A 26,207-nucleotide genomic window follows, 5' to 3' on the forward strand; every position below is an offset into this window, starting at 1 on the left:
CAGATAAGTTGGTGACATTGGAGTATGGTTCCTCAGTTTATTTTTATTTCTCTTTTATATTAAAAAGAATAAAAATAGATTTCTTTATTTTATTTATCTATTTTAACGGATTAAAAAGATTTTTTTTTCAATATACTTTTATCGTTAAGTAACAAAATAATACACTTCTAGTAATCAAACTTAATTTCTTAAAGTGTAATTAATAAGAATAATTTAGTAAAACATGTCTTTATGATTTTTTTTCTTAAGAGAAGTCTCAAGTTAAAAAAAAACAAATAAAATAGAACGAAGGAAATAAATTATAAATTAGGATATGATACTATTTGAGATAGGGGCAGCCCCAGATTAACAACTACTAGGTCACACCTTTCATTCTGAAACGAAGTAAGGATCATACCATAATAAAAAAAAGGATTTATTTGAATTTCTTTAATAGATATTAAATTGTTATGTATAATTAAAATTATTATTGTGCTTATTATATATATATTTATATATATATTAAATTTCTTTTTATCTTCTCACGTATTTATATTTTTATATACTAAATTTAGATATTAAAAAAAATTCTGACTCTGACATTTAGCCGATGAACAATTGGTGTTATTTGCTGATACTGAAGAGACATGGGCCAACAAGAAGTTCCTACCATGCAATATTCAACTTTAATTTAAAGCTAATAACAAGTTGATTTATTATGTGAAATATAGGCCGGTTATAGATTTTATATATAGGGCCACTCATGTCCTTAACCTGCAGAAAATAAAACCTTAAATTCAATATTATAATAATGAAAAATATTATATACATCAAAGATATGACTCTTTATATTATCACTCTTCATTGGCTCATTTTTCCCATGTTTCATCGAATATTTAATTTGTATTCACACATAGTTTATTTTAAAATTTAGCTAGATATGTTTTTAAAAGTTTTTTTTACTAGATGTATGAGAATTTAGTCTTTTTAGTTAGGCGCTTGTCTTTTATGACCAAAATGACAAATAATACTACGAATTTATTTAGCAGCCAACGATGGGTAAAGAAGAATCTTGTCCGGTTATTCATTTGTTTTCTGTTTTTTATACACTATTTTAAAATTACATTTTTCACGTTTATTTATCACATTTAACATTTTAAAAAAATTATTTATTTCTAGCATTAATTAGGTATTTCTTAAATATTAATTAATATGGATACAATTATAGTATATCAAGTATTATTTTTTAAAAACGTTTAAAATTTAAAATAAATAAATAAAAATAAACAAAATATATATTAAATCAAACATAAACAGCCAAACATATATGTATATATATATATATAACGGAGTTAACCTCTTATTCTCGATTGTTGAAATTTTTTGGATTTTGTCTTTTTCTTTTTTTGTCTACCAACTGATTTACTAAATCCGCCATCACTCAGTTAATGGATACAAAACGATATATATTAGCCACTGAAGGATTTATATTCATTGAGTTGTATTTCTTTTAATTTGGTATCTTATATTTATTATTAAATTTGAATTCGCACTAAAAGTTTTAAATTGAGAGTAAATTACTTTTTAATAAAGATAATTTCGTATTCAAAAAATTTAAATTTAAAATCTCTTAAAAATAAAAAAATATTTAGTACTCCGCATCGAAAATTCATTCGATTGAACATTGACTTTAAAGGGTTAATATATCAATTTTTCAATGGTGCAAAGAGGGTGAACATTGAACAACAACAAATGGTGGTAAATGACGGCTTTTTGTCTATTTAATATTTATCTAGTTGCACTTTAATGTGTTCAAGAAAAGTTGAAATTTCTAAAAATTGAATTATTATATTGACTTTAGAAAACCAATGCCTTTTTCTTTTAAACTTAAAATATAAGTCTGGTCTAAATATATTCTTGGTCCAGGCTTTGAACATACTACTAATTTTAAAAATATTGAAATAATAATTGTTTTGAATTTGATGAAAATGGAACTAGTTTGGAGCATGAACATCCGACCTAGCTAATTCATTTATTCAAATGTTCCTTTTTATGTCATTAATAAATAAGATTTTATCTCTTTTTAAAAATTGTATAAACATTATCCTTGTAAAAGTCCCTTCCAAAAAACTATTAAATTTCACTCTAATTAATATTTTCTTAATTTTACACATAAAATATTAGACTCTAATTCTGATGTTAAATTTTTTGTTAATTTCACAATTCTTATCAAATATTTTTCTCATGAAAATTTTAATTTGTTCAAAAGATATTTCCAAAATTATGATATGCATATTTAATTTTATTTTTGGAGAAGGACAACAAGGGGGTGGCTACAAAGTGACGAATTGAACTTCACTAAACTAGGTTTGTCTATTGGACGAATTGAATGAATAATTATACTTAATGATTTGATTTATTGGATATTTTACTAATTCGCTAGCCAATCAATAAGCTATCGGTTGATCGGTATCGGATTAAGAATTAACGAACGATTATCAGACAGTGTATTGACTCTATAATTTCATGTTTTTTTTCTTTCACTTTCACTCACCAATATATTGATCTATCATCTAACGAAATATTTTTTGTAGCCCTACTTAAGCTGGTAATTTGGTAATTGTGAGTCATAGTGACACATATAAAAGTCTAAATTTTGTGGGTACGTACACCTAAGTATTTACTTAACAAATATGCTTATGGTAAAAATGTAACTACGATAAGTCTTAACGACTTAACGGTTCATCCAGCAAATTAGATATACCCGTTGTACTTAACAAATATTAATAAAGAAACACACTTGTCATGCTCTTTCGTTTGCACGTTAGTGACAATTCAATAAATATGATACAAAAATTAATAAGATACAATGATTTAGATATACCCGTTGTACTTTATGTATAATATTTTATTTTTTATGTTAAATCAATAAATATGATACGTAAATTAATAAGATATAATAATTTTGATGTATCAATTAAATACTATCCCTATAATATAACAAAATTTTATTGATTTATAGAAAGTTTACTTCACCTTTAATTTATTTAATTATAAAATTCAAAAAAAAAAATTATTTTTCAAAACAATGGGTCAAATATTTTTTTAAAAAACTGTAACTGAGGAAGTATAACTTAACAAAGGTATTTTTGACTTTCACAGACTTTAATACCTAGAAAAATATGCATAACGGATACTCTAAGGATTTACAACCCAAAAGAAAAATAAAAAAATTTCTGCATAAGTTGTTATAAAATTACATAAGTTTTTAAAATTCAGCATTATTTATTATTGTAAAACATAAATTACTTATATTCTTTCCATTTCATATTTAGGAGTGATTATTCTCCTTCAAATAAAACATCGACTTCACAAACATTTTTTTTATTTATTGAAGAAAGAGCTACGTTGTTATTATTGTTGTGTCAGTTCATCAACTAACATTGGATGTATCAACTTTTAATATACAAAAAATTAAACAAACCATTATTCTATTGATTTATTTTTTATTTATTTGTATTTTAAAAAATATTCTTTTTTTAATTTAAATTTTTTTTACATTGAAATAACAATTTATATATTTAATATACTTTTAATTAAAATTATGTAATTTAAATTTCGTATCAAATTAAAATTGATCGAGAAATACCACGTGGCTATATGAAGAATAAGCATGCAGAGAGCTCCACTTGGATCAAAACATTTTAGAATAAATTTAACATGTAACCCCTTCTCTAAATTAATTTATAATTTAACTTTTAGCCCCCACCTATTTTTCCCCTACAAATTGCACTGTTGCCCTCACTGTTATCACCTTTCTTCTCTGTAGCTCCAAATATATAATAACACCATAGCCCATAACCCCTTTTTCTATTTTCTCTCTCTTATTCTGCATTTTTGTTCTGATTCGGAAATTTTTTCTCTATTTGGGGTTCCTTTTTCTACCGTCAAATACTCAATTGAACTAATTAGAAAACCATATATTCGGTTTATGTCTCTTTCTATTCACTACCTCTTCACCATTTTCTAGCTTATTCTCTTTCTCTCTCTACAACTTTTTTTTCTTCTTCTGGGTTTTGATTCTGACTGCAAGATGAAGGTATCTCTGATGAATTATTTATTCCCTTATCTGATTTTTGCCTTTTTTTTTGTTATTCCACTTACGGAATATTTCATAAGATGCATAACTTTTGCTTTGAATTTACTTTTTGGGTGTCGGGTTTTTTTTGGGGTTTAATTGAATTCTTTTTTTTCCTTGTAAATTTTGTCGGTGGTTGATTCTTTTGTATTTTGATTTGTTTGCTCTGTTTTGCTGCTACTGTTTTTCATTTTTTATTTTTTCACTATTTTTCTGCAGAAATTTATCTTGAATTTGGAGGTGCATGATGTAAGAGACAAACGCAAGGCCTTGAAGACGGTCTCTGCTCTTCCAGGTATTGAAAAAATATTATTTTTACTGCATTTTTTCATCTATCTAAATTTCAAGCTAAAATGGTGTGAGGGGGTGGGGGGAGTGTTTCCAATTAATTTATTTTGCAGTTTTAAAGTTAAAAACTAGTGATTGAATATTTCGAATTATCAATGGTTGCCTACGGGTTATGTTGCTCGAACACTCTAAAAATGTTGCCATTGGCAGGTTAGATTCTTCAAAAATGCACTACTTTTTGATAATCCGACATGAATGTGGAAGAGTTCGAGCAACCTAGTCTCTTGGTACAAATGGTACTCAGTGGACATTTTAGAGAGTTCGAGCAACATAGTCTCTGGGAATTTCATATTATGATTTCATATCACATGGCCAGACGGGCCCTTGATATTAAGCAAGTAGTGTCATCTAACACCTCTTATGTCGAACAATTTAATTGATATGTGTGTGAATAAAATTAAATGATTATGCATACCGGTTTAACGACTACAAGTAATTCTTTTGATGTGAACATATTTATCTTGAGCAAAAAGGGAAAGAATTTAGTTTGGGTAATCAATTGAGTTGGTGGTGAGTCATTGTTAAAGGATTAGGAGGGTCTAATACTGAAGATGGTAGTTCTCCAACTTGGATTAGGTACTAAGCCATTTAGTACCAATAGTCTCCAAATTGGATTCTACTTTCAACTAATTGAAATGAAAATGAGAAGTCAATTTTTACATCGATTGTGATGTGGCGCCACGTCAAGTGGGGTCCACTTCATGTAAGCTGTCCTCCATTTCAATCTCCATATTCTTTCTTTGGGAGGATGAGTGGTTTTCGTTGAGCCGAGAGTGTATTAGAAACGGGCTCTTCCCAGACCGGGGATTACTCTCTGTGTGTTGTTGTATATATATATATTTTGATATATTTTACATTTTTAAGTTTTTTGGTGATGATTACGAAAGCACTACCTATAATAATATTTTCCTAAGAAATTATTGAATGAGTGGTTGTTCTATCAACTTCAATTGCTGCATTATTTTCAGTAGTGGTCAATTCAATTTGCTGTAATGGCCTAATGCTCTTTGGAGAAAAATGATTTGCTTTAGAAATAACCAAATCATGATGGTTGTGCAGTAACAGTTAAAATCTGGTGAGAAAGTTGTTCCATAACTTTGTTTCCAATATAAGTGAAAATTCAGTTAGTTGAACTCCCTAAAGTCCTCATCTTTTTTGCTTTCGTAGAGTTGGTGACGGTTTCTTTGAGTTTGATTCAGCTATTTGCTGTGATGTCTAATATTTTTAAAATGAGACTAACCAGGGGATGTTGGGATGAGATGTTGCAGGAATTGATGAAATCTCGATGGATATGAAAGGTAAGAAATTAACCATCATCGGAACAGTTGATCCAGTGAGTGTAGTGAGCAAACTTCGGAAATTTTGGCCAGCACACATAATCTCCGTAGGACCAGCCAAAGAGCCAGAGAAGAAAGAGGAACCAAAGAAAGAAGAGGCCAAGAAAGAGGAGGCTAAGAAGGAGGGCGAGGGCAAGAAAGAAGACGCTCCGAAGGAGGAAAAGAAAGAGGAGGGTAAGAAGGAAGAAGAAGGTAAGAAGGATGAAAATAAGAAAGACGAGCCCAAAAAGGACGGAGAGAAGAAGGCAGAACCACAGCCACAGCCACAGCCAATGCCAATGCCGATGCCTATGCCATTCCCACATCATCAAGGCTATAATCAATCCGTGGTTGGCATGGTACCTTATCGGCCATACTATCCTCCTCCTCCTCATATGCAAGCTATGCCCTATCGTCCATATTATCCTCCTCCCGCGCAAACATACTACCAGGTTCATCACAGCATGGAAGAGAATCCTAATTCATGTGTTATCTGTTAAATTGGTTCGGAGAACGAAATGGGATCATATATATTATATAGACATAGCTCTCCGTTCTTCTTGTTTCGAGTTGGTCTAGGGTTATAATCTGTTACCATGAACCGAGACTAGCATTCAAGAACAGAGAAAATCCATTGTGAATACACAATGATCATGCCATCATATTTGTCTTTGCAGAATTAAGAAATTGTGTATAGAGAATTAAATAAGAGTTTTGCTCCCTTCTTTTTTGCTTATAAATTCTTACAGAGAAATGCTCGTTGTGTGCACTCTATTCTTGGAGTTGTGGGGAACTCTTTAGGTCGTTTAGTTCATGGACTAAGTTATTTTGGGATTATCGATTTTGAAATTGTAGTATTTCAACCAATTTAAGACAACATCAAGTTTGAAATTCAGGATTAATTTTTGGATAATTATGTTAGGAAGCAAAGTAGCCTAATTTTATTAGGGAGGGACAAAATAGATTGTTAATTATTTAGTACAAAGAATGATTTGCTGGCAAGTCGCTTAATATATGTTGTTTTTTTCAATCTCTCTAGTTCCCCATGTTCCTACTTAATATTATTTGTTACAAGTACAACATAGTAAGACAAATTTTACAGGTGCATACTCCTTGTAATTCTTTTATCTTTTTCAGAAAAACAAATTTTGGTGCTAGTCATGCTTCATTTCACATGAAAATTAAGCCAGTGGGTTGTTTTATTCGATTTTAATTATTCTATAAACATGTGATTTTTTTCAAAAAAAAATGTTATTATCAATAAACCTCACTATGTTGTAACTTCATGACATATTCTTGTCAATTAGTCAATGATGAGTATTCTCGTATTTTTGTTTTTTTTTAAAAAAGAAAATAGTAGCAGACATATATTTAATTATATTTTTTTGTTTGGTATCTGTCTTTTTTTTTTTTACGAATTTTACTAAATTGAGATTCGCATCGAAAAATTCAAAAGATATGTACACTCCACCATTGTGTATTTAATTGTGTTGAAGATGGTATAGAAAAATCTTTGACCGCAGGCTTCTATGAAAGTGAAATTAGCCATCTAAAAGTTAGGACCATATGTTATAACTATAAAATAGAGGTCCAGATTCAAAGTGTGCTGAATGTCACTTTTTTCTTATCTTTACTTTAAGCAATGTACCCCACCATTATGATATATGACTTTAGAAAACAAAGTGTTAGCCATTGAGAACAAAGTAAACAAAGATTAATTACCCTATTGTTTGTGTGATGTAACATGTCACTTTTGGTGTTCCATGTTTTAATCTAATCTTAGTGCCAACATTGTTTTCTATTAATCTTTCTTTTATAAGTACATATGTTGAATTTTTCATAACTTTTATTTGAAAAAAATTGATAAATATAGAAAAGATACGTATAATATCGTAAATTACCATGTTGGAGATAAGTGTTGATGGAGGAATATTTTTTAAATTTACGCAATCTTCTCGTTGTCTATGTTTTCAATTTTTACTGTTCACCATATTTTTTTCTTTTAAAAATAAATAAATAAATGGAAGACATGATCGCTTGGTGTACGGTTTATTTGTCGTACCATGTAACGTTAAATTAAATATTGTTACTGAAAATTCTCTTTACATTTCGATTTTTTTTTTTTTTTTTAAAAAAAGGGGATATGATATATGGTAAGGTAACCATCACGATTTTACACTTTATCTTTTGAAATTGTCACGTAAATGGATATATAAGCCGGCTTTTTCACTTTTTAAGCTTTTAATAATTGATTCTTTTGCTCGTATAGCTATTTATACGTTTATTTAATTATTGCTTCACTTTGTAGTAAATTGAGGTCAAAACATAACCTATATATGTGATCTACATCGAGAACAAGAATACTGGAGGATTCAAATTATATATGGATTCTTTTTAGACAGATTAACACGATGAGATCGATGATTGAGATCTAATTAAATATTACAAGAGTTATCAAGAATGTGATCTATTTTTATCTTGAAGTTTTAAATATAAATCTTATATAAAATCTCTTCATAACAAGTTTTTTTACTTATTAGTAGACATATCATACACGATTTTAAATTAATCGAGTCAGTAAATTAAGGGGGAAAAAAAGATGATATAAAAGTAAATTTGTCGTTTCACTAATTAGTATCACACGTTGTCAAAAAATTAGTTTTCTTAATTAAGGCAGTCAAGTTTACTGAAAAATCTTTCTTGCTTAGATATATTGGATTGAGTGGGACTTATTATAATCTCTCTGTAGATTAAAGATATTTTATTTGTGTACATTCAAAAGCAAATAGTGACAATTTTAATTTTATTACGTGTTTTTATTTTTCAAAGACAGCTAATTAATTATAATAAGCATATAGATAATTTTCTTCAAATTTAAGAACTCAAAAATACTGCTGCTACTCATGGTGTGGCCAAGTTGAGTTAAGAATGATGACTGAATGATTCATTTATGTGTCAGCAGAATGTTTGGACGGCATTTCTGGACAAAAGCAATGGGGCTCACATATACTCGTCGTAATTTACGTGACATCATTAGTTATAAGAAAAAATAATTATTCAAAAGAAATTATAATAAAAAATAATCTTAAATATTAATAAAATTATAATTTATTTTACTAAAAATAAAACGTAATTTTAATTATTTGCTTTTGCTTTCGAAGAGTATGTTAAGATTGAGAAATTTCTAATTTTTCAGATATATGTGATATATTCTTTGTCTAGTGGAGTACAACGTCCTGTCCCTTTTGATGCCAAATCAACCCATGCACACACATGTTTTTTCTTATAGAAGATCTCAAATTTCATATCGAAAGATTTGAATATAAATAATTTTAATTTTTATCTTGAATGATTCGGAAAAATAAAATACGTCACATGCTGCGATACATTCCATTCCAAATCATCTGATATACAGCGATGGGCTAGTACTTCTTTCCAATTCATGCAGCTAATATTTTGTTTTATTTTAAAGAATTTACATAAAGTTCATCACTTGCCTATTGGTCCATCTGCAAAAATTGAAGGACAAACTTTTTTTCCTTTTATCGTTTTTTTCACTAAATTCAAATTTAAATCGAAAAATTTCAGGAATTTTGAATTCAAAACTTCTGACTCTGATTGGTCTTTTGCTAGTGACCTTGTTATTTCCTTTTCTTATATTAAGTTGATTAACAAACGCATGTAGGTAGTTTTTTTGTGTTATTACCAACTAAGTCAATTGATCAAAAAAGTCTTTAAAAAGATAATAAGGCTGAGTTGCTAGATTGCCCCAATGTAGATGTTTGAATCAAAGTAACCATGCACCCGTTATACTTCTTTTTTGATTAAAAATTGTATTTTTTTATTATAAAATTTGAATTCTCTCTCTCTCTATATATATGAAGGATAAAATAGGATAATATATATAGGATAAAATAAATGACGAAATAAGTAGTATTCCAAAGGATCACGTACTACAGTATGTTATATATTATAGGCATATATCAATGTATTTTATTAGGAAAGGACTCAACTAACACCACACATTTTTTTGTACTTTAATTTATTTTATGAAAAGAACAAAAAAACAGCTACACATAATGCACAATTCTTGCATCATTGAGGGCATGAGTCATGTTAGTGATTTTTTACTTGACTTATTTGTTATTTTTTAAAAAAATTTGTTGTTTACGTAATCAAGACAATCTACTTGAGCCAGTCATGTTTCCCACTATTTTATGAAAGTTTTGTTAATATCATACTCTATGCATGATAGAGGCGTATGTGTATCCGGGATTTACGGATGATGAGTGTGTTATTATAAAAACGTAGATTTAATTGATTTGATATTTAAGTTTTTATTATTGAAAATAATTAAAATTTTAATATTATATGTTTAAAATTAAAATGCTTAATTAATTGGAACGTCAAAAGTGTTGTCAATATAAGCACCACTTAGAGAGGTGTTACCCAATTTTAGAAAGAAAAATAAAATAAAATAGATATATAATTCAAATTTCTAACCTCACTAAGAAGTGCACCCAATCATCGTCACATTATATTATACTTCGTGTGTGAATTCACACGTCCTAAAGAAAAAATAAAAAAAATTTAACAGTATTATATATGATATCAATATGGGAGCATGAGTTCAGGTGAACTCAATACCCCCCTCCTGCATACATTTCTGCATGTTAAGTGATGCTTTTTATCTTGTACATATTTACTTTTAGATAGTAGAAAATGTTTTAATTAAATTAATCTTGATAGATTAATTAGTAGTAGGAATCAAATTTATATATATATATATATATATATATATATATATTGAATTACTAATTTTACGTCTAATCATTAGTTTCATTTGAGAACCTATATGATTAATTATAATTATAGTGAATGCTTTGAAAATCTTCAACAATATATTTTTGTTCAATTACATGTTACACCATTTCATTATGAGATCTCACTCTCTCTCAAGTCTCTAAATTAAAAGTCTACTCGCTTTTGGACCAGTGGCGGATCTAGGAATTTAAGGTTGTGGGTGCTTTAAAGTGAAAATATAAAAAGTAAGTGTTAACAATGAGATTCGAACCTTGGTACAACAATACTAAAAAAGTATTAAGTACCCATCCAGGAGTCATTGGGCCAACTAAATCATTTATTCATTGAGTGCTCTATGTTAATTTTATACAAATACCTATCAATTTCTACATATATATATATATTCCGTAACGAAGTTAATGGGTGCTCGAGCACCCGGCGGACACCATGTGGGTCCGCCTCTGTTTTGGACAATTATTGATTACAGAAAGAAATTAGCAATAATATGTCTATCAAAACATCATAATAAGTATAGAAAAATCATAGATCAATTCGGAATTTAAACTTTATGAGTTCACATTTTTGAACATATATATTACAGGAAATTTAATATTTATACATATTCATTGGAATTTCTAGTACTTTTCCCGTCCAAATTTAAGTGACATTGTTAAATTCGACTCAAAATTTAAAAAGAAAGAAAAATTCTTTAAATTCTTGGTTTAAACTCTAAATCAATCATTGACCATATATGTAAATATAAATCATTTTATTTGAAACAGACTAAAGAATAAAGTGTGTCACATAAATTGACACGTACAGTAATATGTATGTATATACCCCATAATTATCAAATTTATGGGCCCTAAAGAAAAAGGTTATTGATGACATGGAATGGTAGCATAATGAGTCAGTTGATGGATATGCAAACCCAAAACTTGACAGTTATAATGTTAACGTCGTCATTAGCTAATAATATTCCTCGTGTCTTAATCTAATGAATATATAAATAATATTGATGTCATACCAAGTGCTAGCTAGCTACATGACTTATTTCTATAATTTAAAAATTAATCGTATTAATTAAGTAATAATAGGTTCAAGACAAACAAAGATTTAAGAACTAAATCTCTTGGCCTTTCAAAAGTTCAACACTATGTGCTTAAAAAAGTTAAATTGAATATTATATTCATGCACATTACCAAAACATTGGAACACCATGAAAACATTCCAACGGGAAAAAGTTTGTGCACTATTAATTGGATGATAAAAAGTAAAAAAAAATGTCTTATATAGGCGAACTACCTAAAAAATTTATGCGTTTGTATTTTTAGAGAGGAACAAATAAAGAGTTAACATTGTTAGGTATAGTTTGCCCATTCGGGGATAAACTATACATTTTAATTTGTATTTTTAGGGAGAACTTTTTTTAATATGTAATGTTCAAAAAGTGTTCGTTTTAAATCAAATAAGTCACGAAATGCTATGATTATAACTTACAAAAGATGAGAGTCCGAAAGCAGTGGGTGCCTCTTCATGGTTGTAATGGGCCAATCAAGCAACTAGTACAACACAATATAAGCCAATGTATTCTAAAAAATATGTGAATAAAGAACAACTATAATTTTTAGTGTGATTTCTGCAAATTGAAAAGGCATCCCACACAAAAATTTATTATAAAATTATGGGGCCTTATAAAGTTCCTACTATGGATGGTAATAATAGGATCGGTTGCCACGTTTCTGTATAAATATAAAATTTTGTATTATGTTTTAATATGCTAATTATTTGGGTTTGAGTTTCATGAGAGGATCCACTACTTGACATAATTGTGTATCTTGAAAAATATGAAACCTGTAACTTGTTCGTAAATGTTGATAATATTGTGTATATTCGGTATATGCATATGATTATATTGTTGTAATAACTAATGTATGTTGCACTTAGTGGGATAGTCGCGTGATTCTGCCAGTACACTATGATTGTGCACTGATACTACACTTGTTCTTTCTTTGTTAAGTACAAGACATCTTCAAGCGGCTATTGACATACCTCGTTTAGAAGATCAGTGATCGCGATCGAATTCAAGGGTGAACCAGTTTTTCTGGGCTGCCATGAGTACTCCTTTCGTCTATGTCCACATTTCGGACTTAAACTTTTCTAGTTAATCAGTTATTAGTTCATTAGCTTGGGTTGTGACCCTTCTTGTTAGACTATTGGCTTTTGTTAGATGTTTTGATACATTGACTTTCAGGTTCTAGGTTATTTCTTTCGCATTGTTTAGTTTCGTTGTTAGATCGTTTGAAAGTTTATGAAAACTTCAGTATTTAGTTATTTAAACTTGCTTCCGTAGCTTTAAATTGTTTAGTTGAGTTATAGTAATGGTTCTCCCATCGAAGAATTAGTGTGAATGTCAATCACGATGATTTGAACCATGTCATATTGCAACTCAACCTATGACTCAAAAAACAAGAATATCATTGCATAATCCCTCAGCCAGCTCATTTGAGAAAATTTAAGAAATATAACTTTCTTTTTAAAAATAAAGTCTCTAAAATTCATTGACATAATCAGCAATAGAATGTAAAAATACAATTGATATCTCTTATATTTATGATAAAATTATACATCTACCACAACGATTTACTACCCATGATGGATAACCGAATCCTTTTAATAAGATCAATTTCAGTAAAATTTGTTGATAATATCACTTTTAATTCTAGAATATGTAAATAATAGACTAATAACAGTAAAAGTAGATTTAAATCCGAACAAATCTTTAAGATGAAATGAGAATTTTAATACTTATTTGATATTATGTTTGCTAAGCCTAAACCAAGAATTCTCGTACATTATTACAGAAAATATGTTTTATATTTCATAAGTCTATATACCTTAGAAAATCAATTTGAAAAAGAAGTTCTAGTATCAAGTAATTAGTAAATTACCATAGTAATATTTTGTGATGATTATTTGGTTGTTTACCCTATTGAATAAAAAGACGTCATGTCATTTATAAAGTAAATAAAAAAATATTAATTCAAATAAATAAGATGTTAGTTATTAATGTGCAATATTATTTTGGATGTTATTATAAATATCATATTTATAAATATATAAATTTGAATTATTTAATAAAAGTTCAAATATATTTTCAGTAAAAAAATTTTAAAATATAAATTTGGTGTCTTTCATTAATTACATTTCCATATAGTTCTAAGTGAAAATAAAATCATTAAATTCACTACTAAAAGTTTTTGGATCTCGCAAGATGAGTTAAATGGTGAGTCATATTCTAATTTGTTCAATTCTAACCAGAGTTAAACAGTGGATCATAATACAATCAACTTAAATTTTAATTTCATTATTTAATTTTAATAATTTATTTAAATTATGAGTGAAAGGTCAAGAACACATTTAAACTATCTCTAATGTTGAGTTATATATCTGCACTATTAGATGTGCGAGTTTACTACTTGAACTATTACTCAACAATTAGTGAAACACACGTAGACTAATATTTGATGGTGTGTATACTATACTCTCTCATTTGTTTAAAAATTCTGACAAGTGAAATAATATTTCCTTAATGACAAAATCTAAACAAATTATTATTTAATTAAAAGTTAAAAGAGAAAGGCTAAGATTTATTAATATGTAAATTAATTAAATTCTCCATTTCAGAACTTCTTCTCCACATTTTCAGCAGTGTTCTTGTCTCAAACGTGACATCGATATTTTTTGGCTGGTTTTAAACATCAATTTCCCTTATGTGTTAGCTAATAAAATCGTTATATATGTCATGTAGATGAAGATTTTAAGTGTATTTCGTTAATCATCAGTAATAATTAAAGTAGGAAACTTATTTTCTCAATAGTTCATAAGGGATAATTTAAATGTTTTTTGGACCCTTTGACTCTTTCATTATCAAACAAATACTACTAGTTAAAAAAAAATTCTTTTGTTATTGCTATATCTAATAACTGTCATGTCAAAAAATAATTCTTTAAAAATAATTCGATGTATTCTATTATGTATTAGATTAGGTTACCTGCTAAGCCCAAATAGACCAACTTTGGGTTGTGGCCCAAGTGATTCGCCATGAAATATGAGAGTCGATCCAGAATAACTTATGAAAATTATAATATTTTTGTAATACAAATATGAACTAATGCTCCGTGAAAAATATTAGGGAAAATTGTATATAATAGCAAACTAATGACTTAAAATAAATGGAGTAGCTATGGTTTAATTAAATTGTGCTCCATAGCAAACGTTTGCAAAAAATTGTCAGGCACCTCTCTCCCAAATATCTCACTCGCCACTCTCCTCCAATCTCTCGCTCGTTTCCTTACTTTTTATACAAACACAAGTGTATAAAAATTATTTTTAATTGTATAAAGCAGAGAAAATTGTATAAATACATATATTTTTGTTCTCCTCTCTCCCCTCTTCCAGATCTCGCTCGCCACTCTCCCAAATCTCGCTCGTCACCCTCGCCTTTCTCACTCATACAAACAGAAGCGAAATGTATAAATTGAGTTTCTGTTTGTATAAAGCGTGAGAAAATTGTATTTACACATGCAAGTACATATATTTTCGTCCTATACACTTATAATTATACAATAAAAATACTTCCCTGCCCAGTTTCTTTTGTTTTTCTCTCTTTCTCGTTTTATGCAATTTTCAAATTGTATGTAATTTCTCTCTTTCTCGTTTTATACAATTCGATTCAATTGTATATTCCTTGTCAAGTCTCTTTTTGTCTTTCTTTCTCTCTTTCTCATTTTATACAAATTCAAATTGTATGTAAATCGTTCTACACACTTATAATAATACAATTCGTTTTATACACTTTGTAAGTGTCTTTCTCTTTCTTGTTTTATACACTTCGTTTTATACAATTTGCTTCAACTGTATATGTATAGCGAATCATACAGTTTCTATGTTTGCTATGGAGCACAATTATGCAAACTTTGCTATAGCATACAAATATGAATTTTTTATTTGCTATACGTGAAAGTTACGAAATCATAAATTAAAGACCAGCAAAATATAGGGTCAAAAGGGTAAATAATCCCCAAATTTTGTGTTGTTTATGTCAGAAACAATAGATGTTTATCCGGCCCAAAAAGTATATACGTTGTATTCCATTCAAATGTATAATTCTGATGTAATATACATTAATAAGATACAACAATGTGATTCGACTATTCAGACTGTTATATATCATCAGGGTATATAATTATGTGAGCTACTACACTCCAATGGTGTACAAAATACACAAAATTGTGCAGTTTAATTGTTCAATAGACGAGTATTGTAAATTGGTAGAGGTAAATAATTTTAAGTTTTATTTCTTCTTAGAAAATAAAAAAGGTAAATGTATGTTGTGTATGTAACTATACATTTGTATATGATCAACTTTTATAACAGAAAGTATATCAATTATAAATAACAAAATTAAAGAATATATATACGAGATCATTTTTAAATATTAAAGAGTTGCCTTCCAAAGAAAAGTCGAGGCTTGGAAAACAAAAAAAAACAAAGAAATCAATGAAACTATGAGTTTTATTTCTTTTTTAATTGGTGGGATAGGTGGATTAATTTTAGTCAAGTCAATCCTAATTGCTTATAAGAAAATCATACTTCAATTTAGTAGCTAGATAGAAGTGAGAATGAAAATAAGTTATTCTTTTGTTTTTGCAAGTATTATATTTGTTTTTTTGTTTCAAATTAACATATTTCAAGTTACCGCTAAACAACATTTTTGGTTGATGATGAAGATTTGAATTGAGGTGAATTATGAGATGCTATTTTGAATTCGAATAGCATACCCTTCAAATGAAAAATGTGAAATATTTCGTGTCATTTCTATTAGGATTTAACATTAAATAATTCTTTTTATAAATATTTATTCGTAATCTCGTGATCTAATAAACATGACAACAATTTTAAAGTTCTTAATGGATTGTTTGAATCTTTTCATAGCTTTCAATATGCAAAGGTTTAAGATTACATCAAATTAATAAATACAAGGAAAAATATAGGCTTTCTTAAATTAGATCTATCACTTAATCATGATTGAATATTATATATTTTCATTTAATCTTTTTAATTCTCTCTAAATTCTTAGATGGTGTTTGAATTGACTTAAAAGTTGGTCAGACTTATTTTTAAATCAGTTTTTGATTTTTAGAGTGTTTGACAAATATAAAAAGATAATTTAAAATAAAATGGAAAGTGTTTGATAAGATAAAAAATAACTTAAAATAATTTAAAAAGTCTCCTCCTACTTTTTATTTTTTTGACTTAAAAATCATTTAAGTTTAATTTTGTATTTTTAATTTAAAAATTATTTTTTTAAAGTCAATTCAAACGAGATCTAAACAACAGTCATGCACAGAATCAAACCTAATGTAACCTTTTTACATAAAAAGCAAAAATAACATTTTTTTATACCTGTAAACAATTTTAGTAGATAAAAAATTGAGATTTGAAAAGGATGTCAAGATGTAAGATTACGTCCAAACCGACAAAAAGATTTCAGTATAGTATATTACTCTTCTTTTAACTTGTTTCCTATTAAGAAATAGATCGTATTTTAATTTCATTTTAATCAAATACAACAATTATTTTTTTTCCTTTTCATATTTTACTCATAGCATTAATTATTTATTTTTATAATTACTTTTAAAATTGGATACTATGCTAAAATAATTAAGTCAAATGTTATTGGTATCAAATTTAAATATAACAAATCAACGCAAATGGAGAAAATAGTTGGTAGCTAAGAAGCTTTGAAATCATAATGCGATCGTTTTTTTTTTTTTTAATCTTTCACTTAGAATCTTATGACTATTTTAATTTCACAAGAAAAAGTCAACATTTGTAAGATCGTTTACTTGAAACTTAAGCAAAAACATTTCGATATTGCTTGCTAGCTATATGGTTGGTGAGTTTAGTCTTTGATATATATCCAACTATATTCATACTTGTCTTTAACTAATTAATTAATTAATTGTGCTTTATTTAGGATTTAGGGGTAAAGATAATGAGTGATGATAACAATACACTCCCTATTTTTATATTATATGTATATATTATAGACGTTGAACCTCTTTCGGCTATCTTTTTACAGATTTTGAACTCTCTTATTGAAAATTTTAGGTCCGCCTCTGATGATAGTGATATAGTTCAAATTCACGGTGTTAAATGGATGGATTAAACTTTTTTTCTTAATTTTGGGGTTCTTAGACTTTGTCATAATGTCACTACCCATTCATGGTCATCGAAGATTACCGGGAAAGATGGGAGCAAGTAGGGCTCCGTTTGAATCGGTTCGATTTTAAAATTTATCAATTTAATTTATAAATTATCGATCTGTAGAGATGCTAAATTAATCATTAATCATGAAGTCGCAAATAGATTAGATTGATTTTATATAATATATCAAATACATATTTTTTTATATAAATATTTCAATACCATTTCATCATATATTTGTTCAAATTAGAGCGGTTCATATAATTCATTATTTTATAGGTTAATTTTGTCATCAACCCTATAGTCCAAACTAAAGTATAATAAAATACATAATTATTCAACAATACGCATACCGTATATATACTTTTAGTCAATGATTTGGCATGTATTGGAACACATTCCACGTGTATATAAACCTAAGTCAAAATCAGAGTTTGTAGTACTTGAAAATTAAATGAATTTGAAAAAATGTCAATTAATGATATGGAACTCATGTTGTATGTAGCTACACGTTTATTCCCTTCAATTTTCGTGTGATCATATAATATGTTTCGTGATTCATGCATTTTATTGTTAAAAAAATAATACTATTTCATAATTTCTAAAATAAAAACATGCTTCTACCCATCACCAACGTGTTTTTTTTTTTTTTTGGTTATTTTACATTTTCTTATACTTGATCTTGTCTGTAACCTAAAGCTTCATAAAAAAGGTAATATTATCATCAAAATTATCTTCCATTCACTTTTTCTGACCATATTTAGGTAAAATTTTTATAATAAGTAATTATTTAGTTTCGTTATTGGAGGTTTAAAGTAATAAAAAAATATTTATCAATCTCCCTTTTGAGTGTTAAATAATATTAAACTAATATAATACTACTATAAGAAATTGTAGTATGAATAAGATCTTTTAATCTTTAAACGAAAGTTAAGTTAACTAGATCTGATTTCTAATGGAAAAATAATCAACACATGAATTTAAATCAAACAAAACTTTAATATGGAATTCGTTTTTTACTTACCTTAGTCATTTCAATATTAATATTAAATCATGAAATAAAGCCAAGGAAGCAAAATCCATGTTGGAGACATCGTTAGCATCGTTCACATGAGACAATATTTTCATCTCAAAAGTCTTATTAATCAAATTTTTTTCTATTCATTTTTAATTGTCATATTACGTTTTCTGAAAATCATTGACCAATTTTTAAAGTTAAAATATATTTATTCGATATTTTAAATAAAAATTTTAAATATCTAAAAATTATATGAAAAATATTATAAATTACAATTTTTCTACATATCACTATTATAGAAAAATACATCATAAAATATCAGTCAAAATTATTAGCGTTTGGGTTTATCGAAGTCAAAAGGCTTTGGGTGGGGTTGACTAAAATATTATAAAGTCGTCCGACAATTTAAGCCTTTTCAGTTGGACCCTATGTCAGGTTGTCTTCCAATAAATCCATTTCTTTTGTCAACATTTTCTATTTACATATTGGCTCAATTTATGTGGCGGTTTGACTGGATATCAAATTCTATAGTAAAAAGTAAATATCAAAATTTTATATTAATAAATATGTACGATATTCTTTTATATATAGATTAAAATAAAATAAAATGTATAGTAGGTATAAATTCAAAATATTTGTATTTCTCTTGTCCAAGTCATGCCACACACTACTAGAAATGAATTCTAAAAACAAGTTTGATAAACAGTAATGTAGTATTACTAAATTAATCATATGTCAAGTTATTCGAAATCCTAAACTACAAAGTTTGATAAGTACTACTTATCAACTATGAAGATGTGATTAATTAGACAAACATGTAGATTGTGAATTTCTAATTAATGTTTGTGTTTGCTGTAATTGATTAGATGACATTATTATCGTGTACTCATCTCCAAATGATAATTTCTCCCAAAAAAGAAACCTAGGGAAAATAAAACATTATAGTTTAATTTGTATTTGAACGTAGAGAAAATCCAAACTCCTAATCAAACCATGACATATAAATACAAGTAAAAAGAGTATGTCAGACCTTATCTCTATTTTAAAGATAGACAAATTATTTTTGATAGACCCTCGATAAAGTATAACATAAATTAAAAACTAGGAGATTCATTTCTACTCTATCATTTGGAGTCAATCCCCCACAAACACGCACTCTATTTTTTCATTAAAATATACACAAACATCATAATCTCTCCGTCTCAATTTATGTGACACATTTTAAATTTTGAAATTCAAACAAATTTATTTTTAATTATAAAGTTTTCATATATCTTGCCAATTATTATGACTTACAACAATTTTTAAATATATGAAATTTAATAATAATAATATAATCGAGAAAGTCCAATAAATCAAAAGCTTCAAAGAGTCATTACATAACTTCACTTTTGCATTCATTAATTAGCTAAGACAAATTATGATGTCAAAGTACATAGATCAGTTGTCAATACATACGCTAACAACTATTTCTGAAAATACTCCTCATCCTACATACTTATTTTCTTTTCCTATTATAATCTTATTCTTACAAATTTTTTTCAAAATATAAAAAAACATAAATTAAATTCTTCCCTTTTAATCAAGTCCTAACGAACTAGTGGCGAGGGAGGAATAGGTGACGAAAGTGGTGACAAAACACTTTCATCATACATTCTTTTCGAAAAACTAAGTCTCAAATTATTCTTCTTCCATTGTTGCTTCTTTTCCATCGCACTCGATTTATCTCCACTTTTCTCAACACCTACGAACCTCCGAATCCTCGCGAGCGCGATATCAACCGTTTCATCATCCATATTTGCAAAACAAACTCGGAACCACCCTGGCTCTTGACACTCAAACGAAGATCCAGGCGAGACGTTGAGCTTCACATCGTTTATAATAACTCTCCATAACGACATTTCGCTATCGAAAGTCGATTCCCTTAAAAGTGGACGCAAATCCATCCAACAAAAAAGCCCCGCATTATTTTTCAAGCATTTAATTCCCACTTCTTCAAGTCCATTAGTAAAATGTTTGTGCCTTTTAGCTAACCTCATCGCGCTTTCTCTTAGAAAATTATCGACGAATTTTTCGTCCGACAGCATTGCGGCTAAAAAATATTGCGTTTGTGTAGATACTAAACCGAAACTCGACATTTTTCTAGCACAATTAACGACATCATCGTTAAAAGAATATATGATTCCGACTCTAAATCCTGGTAACCCCATGTCTTTTGAAAGACTGTAGACGATGTGAACTAAGTCTTTGTTGCAATAAGTCATTTCCTTTTCATCGAGGATTTCAGCTATACTGACGAATTGAGGCGTGTCAAAGACAGTGGCTGCGTAGATTTCGTCACAAACAAGGTGGATGTTGTGTTGGTTGGTGAAACTCAAGAGACTTTTCAGTGTGTCTTTGTCCAAAGTGGTGCCCAATGGATTTGATGGATTGGTCAAAATCAAACCTCTTACTTTGATGTTTGATTTTTGTGCATTTTCATACGCTTCTTTTACTGCTTTTGAAGTAATTTTGAAATTATTGGAGCTCTCACAATGAATTGGAATAAGTTGTACTCCAGTTCTCCATCTTAAATCTCTGTTAAATCTGCATTAGTCAATTGCCACAAATATTGTTAGTTAGGACTTAGCAATATATATACTAATATATGCAACAATTGACTATTGTAAAATGCATCCCCACGTGGGATTTGTTTTCTCTGAGCTAATTTATTCGCTACAGTACTAGACAGAACGTATAACGTGTTTTTACTAAAAATAAATAAGTATTAATAAAAAAGGTATATATGTCGGATATTATTTTACCAATCCTAATGAGATAACTAGACATAGTAACAATCTTTTGATAAAAATAAATAAGTATTAATAAAAAAGATATATATGTCAGATATTATTTTACCGATCCTAACGAGATAACGAGACAGAGTAACAATCTTTTGACTTGTGGTAATTACTCTCTAACAAATCATTGTCAATGTTTGAAATTTCATTTTACCTCTATAAGCAATGGTCACGGGTCAAGCAAGAAATTAAAGTGGGGTTCAATTCTTCTAAAAAGTTCTCAATAATAGACCACTATACCTTAATCCTTTTTTTTAGTATTTTGTGTATTTTTTATTTTTTCCTTATTAGTCTATTTGACTATTATTTTTATCAGTATTTTATATTTCTCTCTTTAATCAATTACCACCAGATTTTGTTTTTTGTTGTTTTATAAGTGTGAATAGAGAGCTTCACGAACAAGCTGGATTCCACAAAAGAAAGATATTATGCATCATGTGTTTAATATAAGAACAATAAAATTCAAGAAAGAGCTTGCGTGATAATCCAGTAATTAAGACTAATTAAACTCTCGCTGTCTTAAAAAAGAATGACAACACATCTATTATTATTAATTAATTAATTAATTAATTAATACACCAGAATGTTCTTCTGATGGCCCAACATAAAAAGACAAATCCGCCAAAGGAATTAAATTATATACATCGTTAATATACTGAATCGTTTATATTATTAGGTACTTTGATGAATGTTTTACAATCTTGAAAATTAGACAATTTATTTGGTAATACAGATTAAAAAAATGATTTGATGATTTTAATTTTTTTTTTTTACATATATAATGAAATATACTTACGCTGGGTAGTATGGTGAAGGTACTAAAAATGCATCGCCAGGATCAGCCAAACAAAATATAATTGTCTCATTAGCTCCAGTGGCACCACCAGCCATAACAACTCTTTCTGGATCAAATCTAACTCTTCCTCCTCTTGTTTTCTCCATAAATTTCGCAATCGCCTGGAAAAAAAAATTTGTTAGTTATATATACTAATGAATTTTTATACTATCAGTATAATTTAACTGACTATAGTACGATACGTACTCTTCTGAATTCAGGCAACCCATGATAATCTTGAAAGTTGGCAATGGCCTTGAATGATTTGATTCCTTCATTGGAACAAATTGAACCTTTTGGGTTTCTCTTAATCCAATCTTCTATCAAGTCTAAACAAAGCTACAAATTTAACATGATCGAGGTTTCAGAAAAAATTATAATAGTTTGTTTGATCAAACTGCGAAATATATAAATAAAAGATAATTAAGTACCTGATTTTCAGCAAGACCCATTTGGATAACTCCATTGGGGTTTTTTAGAGGGTGGAAAGGATCGCTATCGTATGCTTTCCACCCATCAAAATATGGCGAGTTTTCGCCATGTTCTTCATTAGTAGCCAATTTTGATAAGATTGAGTTGGTCTTTGCAATCTCAAATCCCATATTTTTTACTAAATGAGTTTAGAAGTGAAAAAATTAAAAATTGTAGAGAATTAAGAAGATGCAAATTAATAAAGTGTACACAACTCACAAGTGCTTTAATTTAAATACTTCTAATAAATAACTAATTGTATTTAAAAGTATTATGTGTTTGTTGTAGTTGTGTTATGGTAAGAGAATTAAGGAATGTGAGGGATATATATAAGGGGAAAGACTGAAGTATGTAATGAGAACATGTCAACTAACGTATACAAGAATTACATCAGAAAATAAAAATAGAAAAGTCTATTTTAATGTTCAAATCTTGGAAAATAAAAGTACGCATTAAAAGAAGATCTACGATTCTTACTTTTTTTTTTTCATAGCTCTTTTAAATGTTGGATATTTGACTAATTTAGGATGCATTTGGTAGGAAAAAAAATATTTTTGAAAAGTATTTTTTAATTTTCTCATGTTTGGTAGCTTACATGTTTTTGGAAAATGTTTTTCAAATAACTCATGTTCCTCAAATTTAAGAAAAATAATTTTCCTTCAAAAATTAAGAAAAATATTTTTCAAAATTCTATTTCATCCTTAAATATTTTTTCTTTATCCTACCCCAAAATCCGCCCCTCCCCAACAAAAAAGAAAATACAATTAAAACTTTTAAAATTTCTTATGTTTTAAATATTTTTACCCCGAACCAACCCCCAACACCCAAACAAAAAAATATATTTTATAAAACTATATCATATTTTTAAATAAAATTATTTTTACGCCACCCACACCCCGTCAAAAAAAAAATGTTTTTTAAAATATTTACTTTGAATCAAGTTCGGGATCGAGTTCTGGGTCGATTTTAAAGGTCATCGAGATTTTGTCCTAATTCGATTATCAGAGTTGTTTCCTGCAATAATTATCGAGATTGATTTTCACATCAATAATTATTTTCATAAAAAATATTTTCTCAAAAATAAAAAAATACTTTCTCAAAAATATTTTCTACTTATCAATCAAATATGAAAAATAAATCAAAAATTCATTTATTTTTTAAGAAAATGTTTTCCATTCTTACCGAACACACCCTTGGGCGTAACTGCTTGCGTTTAAATAGTTAAATGAAATTTCATGTTCAAGCTAGAAGCTACACGTGAGAAAGAAAAAAGTTGAGAATACAATGGTACTACTGGTAATTTATTTATTTATTCTTTTTACCTTTTTCAAGTAGTTTATTTATATAAATAAATATAATAGGGATAATTACTTTCCTGGGCAGGGATGAGAACAAGAATGGACCGCAGATGATAGTCGTAATTGATTTTGATTTGAGGATCTTATCTGGCGCATTAAGATAGTCGTGATTAATTTTAATCGAGCTTTTCTATCGTATTGCATTTCTCTAGCGGACTATGTAATCATCTAGTTTACAAAATATATATAAAGTGCATAATGCATTAATAGTGTATATTTTATATTAAGTAGGTGTCTGGACATATCAATTACATCTCATGATTTAAATTTTAAATTTTTGATCATACGATTTTATATGTATTAACTATTTATTTTAGTTGCAATTATTATTCACAACAGTTTTAAACCCTTACATCATTTATTATTATCAACATGAGAAGATTGTTTGTACTATATGGGAGGATTATATTAAATATGTGGTACTTTTTTTAGAATAACTCGTTTGTGATTGTGTAATTATACTTTTGTAGTTATAAACTTTTATATATTTAGTAAAATTGCATAAAGAATTAAGTAAATATTGATAATTTTACAACTCATAGAATTTTATATTTATGAGCAAAATATACAACATAAAATCTAAATTATATATTCATATAAAACTCTAGCTTCGTCATTTCACATACTTATATATAACATATATGTTAATAAACTATTTGACCGAACAATATATATTCTCGAAGTATCTTATAATAATATAGTGGTTTTGATATTTCATTTGAATGGAGGCTTATCATGGGCTGCTTAATTGGCCTAGTCTTGGTTAGGCTCGTATTCCTTCCTTCTTCAGAATATTTTTGGTATCAAATAGGGAATTAAATCTACAAAATAAAAATGTGGGAGAATTCATTCATTCTTTGTGTTACAGGAAGTTTCCCAACAAGCAGCACATAGAAAATATATCAATGACTTTTCGAAGCTAATTGTATTGGTTTATACAAGACTAGTAAAATTCAATATGCTAACTTTTTGACTTTGTTTAACTTAATATTGTTGAAAATCTTTACTATAGGAGGTAGGTTATTTTTATTTCGTACATTATCATGGATCTCTTAATAATTAACATTTTTCTTTTACAAAGCCTGTTTGGATTGACTTAAAAAAATGGTTTGTAAGTTAAATTACGCTTAAACGACTTTTAAGTCAAAAAAAAATAAGGGAGACCTACTTTTGGTTTATAAATTATTTTAAGTTATTTTTAACTTTGTCAAACACTTCCTAACTTATTTTCAGTTATTTTTATATTTATCAAACACTTTCAGAATTCAAAAACGGACTTCAAAGTAGATTTGATCATCTTTTAAGTCGATGCAAACACCCATGGAATTCATTGTTAAATTTGAAGCCATAACTAATTTCTATTGCTAAACAATAGAAATATGTTTTCAGGTCATCGATTCTATTAAGCCCTCGGCCTCGTATGTGTATATATAATGAGTTTAAGTTTTGTGCATCATCAGTGTGCAAATTATTGTAATTTTTACGCTATCAGTTAAATTGAAGGATAATATCATACTTTAGTAAAAGATAATGTAAAACAATTATAGTCCTAGCTATACTCTAATCAAATTTATAATTGAGTAATATCATTTCTTTTCTTTTTTTTTGCGTAAATCAAAATCTGTATCCCTCATTAATATCGTTAGGAAGTTGGTCAAAATTTTAAGTTCTTCATTTTTATTTTAAAAGATCGTCACTATTAGTTGAATAGTCATTAAATGTGTTAGATATTGTGAATAATTCTTTAACACTTTAGCCATAGACAAGTAATGAGGATCGAAATTATATATATATATATATATATATATATATATATATATATATACCAC

The 26,207-nt window shown here is 27.9% G+C and overlaps 2 protein-coding genes across 3 annotated transcripts; one reads left to right on the plus strand and one right to left on the minus strand.

Annotated features, from left to right (window-relative positions):
• The first annotated feature begins 3,687 nt into the window (after positions 1-3,687).
• On the plus strand, positions 3,688-6,658 carry LOC107007619 (heavy metal-associated isoprenylated plant protein 39). Of its 2 annotated transcripts, XM_015206311.2 has the most exons (3): positions 3,688-4,078; positions 4,337-4,412; positions 5,734-6,658. In XM_015206311.2, the coding sequence occupies exons 1-3, from the start codon at positions 4,073-4,075 to the stop codon at positions 6,279-6,281; spliced, it is 630 nt and encodes a 209-aa protein (XP_015061797.1). In that variant the 5' UTR covers positions 3,688-4,072; the 3' UTR covers positions 6,282-6,658. The 2 variants fall into 2 exon arrangements, with proteins under 2 accessions (XP_015061797.1, XP_027772164.1); XM_027916363.1 differs by lacking the exons at positions 3,688-4,078; positions 4,337-4,412 and adding an exon at positions 4,486-5,540.
• Positions 6,659-20,245: 13,587 nt separating this feature from the next.
• LOC107007601 (1-aminocyclopropane-1-carboxylate synthase 2) lies at positions 20,246-23,315 on the minus strand. The gene is made up of 4 exons (XM_015206288.2): positions 22,981-23,315; positions 22,757-22,888; positions 22,511-22,671; positions 20,246-21,460 (listed from the first exon to the last, which is right to left on the minus strand). The coding sequence occupies exons 1-4, from the start codon at positions 23,149-23,151 to the stop codon at positions 20,464-20,466; spliced, it is 1,461 nt and encodes a 486-aa protein (XP_015061774.1). The 5' UTR covers positions 23,152-23,315; the 3' UTR covers positions 20,246-20,463.
• Positions 23,316-26,207: the final 2,892 nt, after the last annotated feature.

This window comes from Solanum pennellii, chromosome 1 (genome assembly GCF_001406875.1).
Source record: "Solanum pennellii chromosome 1, SPENNV200".
Classification (NCBI taxonomy): domain Eukaryota; kingdom Viridiplantae; phylum Streptophyta; class Magnoliopsida; order Solanales; family Solanaceae; genus Solanum; species Solanum pennellii.

Excerpts from the sequence above, each read along its gene's own strand:
- LOC107007619 (XM_015206311.2), top strand. Across the intron at positions 4,413-5,733 it reads GACGGTCTCTGCTCTTCCAG|GAATTGATGAAATCTCGATG; the intron begins GTATTGAAAAAA and ends GAGATGTTGCAG.
- LOC107007601 (XM_015206288.2), bottom strand. The coding sequence starts at position 23,151 with ATGGGATTTGAGATTGCAAAGACCAACTCAATCTTATCAAAATTGGCT. Across the intron at positions 22,672-22,756 it reads GGTTGCCTGAATTCAGAAGA|GCGATTGCGAAATTTATGGA; the intron begins GTACGTATCGTA and ends TTTTTTTTCCAG. Across the intron at positions 21,461-22,510 it reads CCTTCACCATACTACCCAGC|ATTTAACAGAGATTTAAGAT; the intron begins GTAAGTATATTT and ends TGACTAATGCAG.